The sequence below is a fragment of the Erpetoichthys calabaricus genome, chromosome 12 (genome assembly GCF_900747795.2).
Source record: "Erpetoichthys calabaricus chromosome 12, fErpCal1.3, whole genome shotgun sequence".
NCBI classification, from domain to species: domain Eukaryota; kingdom Metazoa; phylum Chordata; class Cladistia; order Polypteriformes; family Polypteridae; genus Erpetoichthys; species Erpetoichthys calabaricus.
The window spans coordinates 153,403,187-153,411,983 of record NC_041405.2 but is presented as its reverse complement, the minus strand read 5'-3'; the positions used below and the strand labels follow the sequence as shown (position 1 = coordinate 153,411,983).

At 45.8% G+C, this 8,797-nt stretch overlaps 1 protein-coding gene across 1 annotated transcript; it reads left to right on the top strand.

Moving 5' to 3' along the window:
* Window positions 1-220: 220 nt before the first annotated feature.
* On the top strand, window positions 221-8,170 carry si:rp71-39b20.4 (potassium voltage-gated channel subfamily V member 2). The gene is made up of 2 exons (XM_028816949.2): window positions 221-1,669; window positions 7,447-8,170. Exons 1-2 carry the CDS (start codon window positions 368-370, stop codon window positions 7,747-7,749), a joined length of 1,605 nt encoding a protein of 534 aa, XP_028672782.1. The 5' UTR covers window positions 221-367; the 3' UTR covers window positions 7,750-8,170.
* The last annotated feature ends 627 nt before the right edge of the window (window positions 8,171-8,797 follow it).

Below are 8,797 nucleotides of genomic sequence, written 5' to 3'. Positions count from 1 at the left end.
TCTTAGGCTTAAAGAACTGCAGGTTGACCAGGTCCATCCGGAGATCAAATCCTTAAATCAAAATGACAAGAATCTCCACAGAGTTAGTATTTATATTGCTACTTAAGACTTTTAAAGCCAATGGCAGGATTAGCCAGGGCAAGGGTGGGCATTGGGGGCAGTGGGCGGGGAGTTGGCATAAAACAAAAGCAGTTGAAAATATCTTGGAGGGTTCACAAGGCATTGTGGCGTCGCCTTGAGCAGAGCAAAACTACAGAGTGGCAGTAGAGTCTTCAATGCTACTAAATATTCACCTACATGAAGTCACCCTGAATGACCCAGTGACACATTAGGACTCCCGTCCAGGCATCAAACTGAAGGGGAGATCATGAAGGAAATGAAGAAGAGACGCTTCAGTTTATTTCCCAACCTGAAGTTTGGAAATGACTCCAGCTTTTCGCAAAGCATCGAAGAAGATGATAATTCATTTCCCTTTGCCCTAGACAGCTCCGTTAAGCAATGGAATTCCATGAAGGAACTAGGGGAGCTTCGCAGCAATGCAGACAATGAAGAAGAACATATTGAAGATTGTGGTGGCCATGGCCAACGATGGTCCCTGAGAGGAAAGGTCGCAATGCTAAAGCTTAACATTGGTGGCAGGTTGTTTCAGATTGCCACTAAGGTGGCTGCCCGCTACCCTTATACTCGTATTGGAAAGCTGGCGCTTTGTCCGGACCCCATAAAGAAGCTTTCGTTGTGTGATGACTATTCCGTTCTCACCAATGAATATTTTTTTGACCGGGATCCCACTCTATTTCACTACATTTTCCACTTCTACCGAAGTGGGATTTTGTGGGTCATGCAAGAGCTGTGCCCGATGAATTTTGAAGAAGAGATCCAATACTGGGGTCTGCGCATGAGGGACATGCACCGCTGCTGCCGGATTCTCTTTGAGGAGAAGCAGGATGAGCTGAATGACTATCTAAAGGTTCAAAGGGAGCTATTGGCACAAATTGAACCCGAGCACAAGGAAGAGCACTTTGAGGGTATGTTTCTAGGTGAATTACGGAAAAACGTCTGGAATTTGATGGAAAACCCTTACTGCTCCATCCAGGCCAAAGTGTTTGCCGTCTTTTCCAGCATTTTTGTGCTCATCTCCATTGTGGCTATGACTCTCAACACGGTGGACGACCTACGTTACACGACCTCCAGTGGAAAGACTTATATGGAGCATATAGAAACATTTTGCATCCTATTCTTTACCACGGAGTATTTCCTGCGTTTGCTTTGTACCTGTAACATTAAGCACTTCTTGCGCAGTGCTCTCAATTTTGTGGACCTGCTGGCCATCATGCCGTACTTTGTCCAGGTCATGTTTGAGTGGTTCGCCAACCACGATAACTCGAACTATGAAGAGGACTTGCAGGCCATGCAGAGGGTCAGTAAGCTCAGCAAAGTTCTGAAGGTGATTCGCCTGATGCGCATCTTCCGTATCCTCAAGCTAGCTCGCCACTCCACGGGACTGCGGGCGTTTGGCTTCACCATTCGACAGTGTTATCAGCAGGTCTGCTGTCTCTTTTTGTTCATCGGAATGGGAATCTTCACTTTTTCAGCTCTCATGCATTCAGTGGAGCACGATGTCCCAGGTACTCCTTTCAGCAGCATCCCAGATGCCTGGTGGTGGGCAGCGGTGAGTACCTGTAACGGGGTCTGTGATTTTCATTATGAAAGGAGCATAGTATCCCGTGCTAAATGTGATTGTTTACTTGACTGTTGTTTTGTTTGAAATGTTTTACTTTGAGCTACATTAATGTCTAAGGCTTTGGTTTTCATTTAAAGACCTACAGAGTTTTAACTCTTTGAGGGCTGAATATTTTTTCCAAAAAACTCAGTTTTCTGAAAAGCACACAAAGCACTGGTGTCACAGATAAATCAACGTAAAATGTCTGTTGCTATGTGCCGTGGCTGCTGTTGGCGCATGTTTGGCATCTCTGGCAGCAGTGGCTGCATTGGTGGCACCTCGATAGTCAGCAGGAATGCACGGTGGGCCGGCTGACTGGCTGTCTTTACACAGCAGGTGGGTGGCGGTCACAGTGTGACACAATCTGGTTTGTACCAGATTGCCATCATAAGTGGTGGTCCTCCCAGGCGAACACTGCTGTAGGCGTATCAGCTACATGAAAGTGTTCAGCACCACGATCACCAGGGGACCGATCAGATGATGCAGGTACCTTACTTTCGTTTTTGATCTCCATCTCCAGATCACTTGCATCAAACTCGGAGTCCGACAAATCAGAGTTCTATGCAACGAAATTACGTTAAACTTCCATGGAGTATTTTGCTTTGCACATTCACTTTGGTCTCCCGCCAGATGTCGGTGCCATTTCAGAGGCTGTTTGCTCTTCGCTACTCATGCACGCGCAGGGAATCGAGGTTAAATCAACAAAGCTGTGTAACTTTTGTGGTACCCGGATGGGGGTGGTACCCGGATGGGGGTGGTACCCAACCGGGACGCCCAAGAAGATCGGAGGAGGGCTGGTGCCTCCTCCAGGCCTCGAGGGGGCGACCACCCTGGGGGCCGTGGGTACAGAGCTGGGAAGCTCGACCCTGTAGGGGCCCGTGGTCACCGCCAGGGGGACCCCAATACCTGGAGGACCCTGGACCGCAGCACTTCCGCCACACCAGGAAGTGCTGGGGGGAAGAGGAACAGGGACACCCGGAGTGCTTCCGGGGAGACAGCCGGCACTTCCGCCACACTGGGGCGTGTCGGTGGGAGATCGCCGGGAACACACCTGGAGCACATCCGGGGGCTTATTTAAAGGGGCCGCCTCCCTTCAGAGATGGACTTGAGTCGGGTGGAAGAGTGGACAAGGTTGCTGAAGGAGAGAAGGAGGCGGTCTGAAGAGATAGAGAGAAAAGGCATTGTGATAAGGCCTGGACTATGGGGTATTGGGGCTTGTGAGTAACTTATTGTAATGGAGACCCTAAATAAATGTGTGTGTGGGGTGATTTAAACGTTTCTGCCTGTCTGTGTCCGGGTCATATTCCACACTTTCCTTCTAGCAGAAAGAGTCAAACTAAAACATAACAGTGAGCTTTGTTGCACTTTACAGCTGATTACCGTCCTCTACCCCTGAATTTTGACAAAAGTCGACATCAGCCCTGAAAGGGTTAAACTTAAACCGCTCTCCGTCCACACTAGCGTTTTCACGTTGTTTATGATAGTAAGTCCGCCCACACTAAAATGACCCAAAATGCACCTGAGGTAGATGTTCGTCTGCACTGGGCATGTGCACATCGGTGGAAATGGGAAAAGGAAATGTTCTCCTTGAAAGGATGGTTACACCGTTGAACACGGAATTCATTACAATTGAGGAGAAACGGGATGAGCTGAAGGACTATCTAAAGGTTCAAAGGGAGCTATTGGCTCAGATCGAACCCAAGCACAAGGAAGAACACTTCGAGGGCATCTTTCTAGGTGAATTATGGAAATTCATCTGGCAATTGGATGGAGAACTCACAGTTTTCCAACCAGGCCAAATTATTTGCAGTCTTTTCCAGGCTTTGTGTCGTCTTCTCCATTGTGGCTATGTGACGGTGTGGGTTGGCTCCATATTACCGGTTGCATCCCGGGAGCCTCTTCATCCCGCTATGGCTGATAACGTACCCGAGGGATGAGCCAGCGGATGTGGACACTCGCACAAAGCAAGGGGTAGGTGCAAAAAAAAAAGTGCTCTTATTAAAACAATTCAAAATTAAACAGTGCCCCAATAAATAGTGCAGTGGTCAAAAATGTTCAATAAATAATTGCTTAAAAACGAACGATGGTGCAGGTTAAAAACCGTTCCAATAAATGAATCCATTAAAAACGTTGAGGTTAAAAGCTACAGACTTTGAACCCTAAATACTGGCCTTTTAAACCTGGTGCCTCCTCCTCTTTATCCCATTTAGAAGTTGCAGGAGGAGGAGACGCTGGCCGACCTTCATATCTTGGCCCCTTTCCCCTTCTGCCCTTCCATTGGCACGTGCAGGGCAACCTTTTGAGCCACAAGCACCTCTCCCGCTGCTCATGCTCAGCTGTTGCGGTAGACACCGTCAATTGGGCCGCTCCTACTCCCCGGCAATTGCACTATAGGAGTGCTCTTACTTCAGCTTCAGGCTTCAAGTCTCTGGTGTCAGTAGATGGATTGGGAGTGCATGGGGGGGTCATGAGGACGCTGGAAAGGGGTGTGTGGCGATCCTGATATCTCTGCAAAAGGACGAAAGTCCAAGTCTTTAGAGTCCTGGTGCTTCCTGTTTGTGAGACATGGACGCTATCCAGTGACCTGAGGCGAAGACTGGACTCTTTCACGTGTGTCTCTCTGGAGAATCCTTGGGTACCACTGGTTTCTCATGGAGTCCCGAATGAGGCACATGACCTGCATTGTGAGGGAGCGTCAGTTACGGCACTACGGCCATGTGGCGCGATTACCTGAGAGTGATCCTGCTCACAGGATCCTTATTGCTGAGGACCTGGCTTGCTGGACCAGGCCAAGGGGACACCCACGTAAAACCTGGCTCCGGCAGATAGATGGTCATTTCCAGATGGTGGGACTTGACCACATGTCTGCCTGTGGGGTTGCCAAGCTGTTTTGTCATGTGGTGGGTGTGGCAACACACTGTACTAGTGCATGCTCCCCCACCTGACCTGACCTGACCTTGCCAATAGTTATTATGATGACGATTGTGAGTTACGATTTGTGCTTTGATGAACGGTAGGATGGTTCTTTTGACATTTGAATTAGGCTTGGCTCTCAGTTACATTTCATCTTCCAGTTCCTCTAAAAATAAAAAAGAAATCTTCTTTCTCTCTAGCGTAGGCCCAATATTTAATGTCCATTTGCTTAACCTGAAGAGGTTCAATTCCTTCAAACCTTCCTCATAGCTCATAAATTTCATCAGCCTAGTTGGTCTCCTCTGGAAATTCTCTACCATTGCTATGTCTTGTTTTGTAATATGGAGACCAAAACTTCAAACAGACCTCCAGATGAGGCCTCACTAGTGTATTATATCATTTAACCAGAACCTCCTTGACTTGTAGCCCACACATAATGGTATACACCTCTTTTTTAAAATATTCCACCAAAACCTTCTTCCAATGACCAGTTCCCCAACTCCATCCCTACTACATCAATAGCTCCTACCACTTCAGCTAGAATAGCCAGTGATGAGTCCAGCGCTGATCTTCAGTATGGACTGTCCATAAGTGATGACCTGGTGTGGGGACAACAAAGGAGGCTACACACCGGAAAAGCCACAGGTCCAGATGGAGTCCTCGAGTTCTTTGGCCTGTGCTGACCAACTTTTTGGTACAAAAAGTGCTACTGCCTTGGAAAACATCTTGCATTGTTCCTGTTCCGAAGAAGACAGAGGCATTTTCACCTAATGATTACAGGCCAGTGGCAGTTACGTCCACATCATGAAAACCTTTGAGAGGCTGGTCCTGGACTATATTAGCCCTCTTGTGGCAGACCACCTGGACCCACTGCAGTTTGTCTATTGGACAAAAATGAGAAAGGAGGATGCAATGATCCATCTGATCCACAAAGCTTATTCTCACCTGGAGTAAAGCTGGCAGCACTGTGAACATTGTTTTTTGTTCCCCAGTGCCTTCAATACCATCTGGCCATCTTTGATAAGCGGTAAGCCTGGACCATGATGGATTATCTGTTATGCAGACCACAGTTTGTGAGGCTCTAAAACTGTGTTTCTGATGCAGATATGAAAAACACTGGAGCATCACAAGGAACAAGCCTCTCTGCTCTTCTCTTCACTCTTCACTCTGCACACCTCAGCCTAGAAATATAACTGCAGGTCTGGTCACCCCAACTTATGGGGTGTATTGATAAGGGGGATGAGACAGAGGAGAGGAGTCAGGGGGAGAACTCTGTTTCTTGGTCACTGGCTTATGTGTGTTGACCTTTTTATTGTCATGTCAGTTTTTTTTTATTATTTTATTTAAAACCTAGCTATATTACCTGTTGAAGACAGTAATAGAGTACATTTTAAAATATTTGATATTTGAGCGGTTGCGGTTGATATCTCTGGCCTTATGTGTACCCTCAGTGTTCTTCTTATGCCTTTCCTTGGTATTCAGGGAGGTGACCAAGAACCCGATGGTCACTCTGTCAGAGCTCCAGAGGTCCTCTGTGGAGAGAGGAGAACCTTCCAGAAGGACAACCATCTCTGCAGCAATCCACCAATCAGGCCTGTATGGTAGAGTGGCCAGACGGAAGCCACTCCTTACTAAAAGGCACATGGCAGCCTGCCTGGAGTTTGCCAAAAGGCACCTGAAGGACTCTCAGACCATGAGAAAGAAAATTCTCTGGTCTAATGAGACAAAGATTGAACTCTTTGGTGTGAATGCCAGGTGTCACGTTTGGAGGAAACCTGGCACCATTCCTACAGTGAAGCATGGTGGTGGCAGCATCATGCTGTGGGGATGTTTTTCAGCGGCAGGAACTGGGAGACAAGTCGGGATAAAGGGAAAGATGACTGCAGCAATGTACAGAGACATCCTGGATGAAAACCTGCTCCAGAGCGCTCTTGACCTCAGACTGGGGCGATGGTTCATCTTTCAGCAGGACAACGACCCTAAGCACACAGCCAAGTTATCAAAGGAGTGGCTTCAGGACAACTCTGTGAATGTCCTTGAGTGGCCCAGACTTGAATCCGATTGGACATCTCTGGAGAGATCTTAAAATGGCTGTGCACCGACGCTTCCCATCCAACCTGATGGAGCTTGAGAGGTGCTGCAAAGAGGAATGGGTGAAACTGGCCAAGGATAGGTGTGCCAAGCTGGTGGCATCATATTCAACAAGACTTGAGGCTGTAATTGCTGCCAAAGGTGCATCGACAAAGTATTGAGCAAAGGCTGTGAATACTTATGTATTTATTTTTATTTTTAATAAATTTGCAAAAATCTCGAGTAAACTTTTTTCACGTTGTCATTATGGGGTGTTGTGTGTAGAATTCTGAGGAAAAAAATGAATTTAATCCATTTTGGAATAAGGCTGTAACATAACAAAATGTGGAAAAAGTGATGCACTGGGAATACTTTCTGGATTCACTGTAAAATGTACAAGTTGAAATGATCTCTCTCAATCTAAATTTAAAATAGTGAACTAATTTGTAATTGAAGTCCTACAGAACGTTTCTCTGTTTTAAGGATAGGCAACATGCAAGAGAAAGAGTTCTTTAGGTTTGGTACGGATTTTACTGTCGTATTCATTGACTGTTAACATATTTATATTAGCTTTGGCCTTGTGGAAAAAAATACCCTTTATTGGAGATTTATTTTAGTAAAATGGTGCATCGTTGGATGGTCCAGCCCGGCCACCCCTTACATTCCACCCTTTAATAATTGCACATTTTCTAACAATGTAAGTAATCAGGAAAACATTCTCTCTTCTTCTGATCTCTTACCAGGTGAGCATCTCCACTGTGGGCTACGGCGATACAGTTCCCGAATCGGTACTGGGTCGATTTGTCGCTTTTGGATGCATCTCTTTTGGGATCATTCTCAACGGCATGCCAATCTCCATCCTTTTCAATAAGTTTTCAGACTACTATGCGAAGCTGAAGGAACAGGAGGGTGACACTGCTGTGAAGCTTCGTGGCAAGGTGCGTTTGAGGCAAAGAGCCCTGCGAAAACTGTCAGAGTGCTGCACCCAATATGTTACCACCAGCTCCGGAGAGGCGTCCACCAGATCCACACAAAGGTTATCGTAAATGTAGGAGTAAAGAAGAGGGGGGAAAACATAGTAGCCCATAGTAATTATCACTTTGAAGGATTTAATATGACATGATTCACTTCGTTGGTGGAAGACGGTCAAAGCTTTCTCGATATTTGAATGTTTATGTGATGCAAAAAAGGATGAGGGCTCATTTTGCAAATCCTAGGGCAACGTGGTGGTGAAATGTATTGAATATTCACTGAATTTTATCACTGTGGTCTGTGTATTTAATAAGCTTTGCTTTTGTTCATGCTTATTATTATGTTGCATTGCTTGCATTTCTTTTTTATATATCTATATCTTATACTGTAAATTATACTGTGCATTCTTGCTTTTTTGCTTTCTCTGTATGGAACGAAGAGTCGAATACGGGTTGAAAGTTTGGGTGAAACAACCCAGTAATCCCCATTTACGCAACAAAATCAAAGTGATAATTGAACAAAAAAAAAATAAATGCCGTCAACAAATAATGGAGCTTTTCAACAAAGCAACACTTTGCTGCTCTCTTTCTTTACATTTGGGTCAGAGGTGTGACCAGAACATCATGTGTGGGTGGGCCTTTGGCTTGTCTGGGGGGGGGCAAAAAATATCCTTCCATCCCCATTTTTGTAGGGGGGGTCAAATAATAATAACAACATACTGTAGTTTTATCTATACTAATAAAAGGCAAAGCCCTCACTGACTCATTCACTCACTCACTCACTAACTCATCACTAGTTCTCCAACTTCCCGTGTAGGTGGAAGGCTGAAATTTGGCAGGCTCATTCCTTACAGCTTACTTACAAAAGTAGGGCAGGTTTCATTTCAAAATTGTACATGTAATGGTCATAACTGGAACCTCTTTTTTTTGTCCATATACTGTAATGGAGTGCAGCTTGATGGCCGTGACAGGCGGAGTCGTGTATCGCGTCATCACACCTGCTACGTAATCACGTGAACTGAAAACAAGGAACAAAGAGCGCTGAAGAAAACATTCATTACACAATTGAGAAGGCAGCGAAACAATAAGAAGCGAGCGAGTGACGCATACAAGCATATTTATA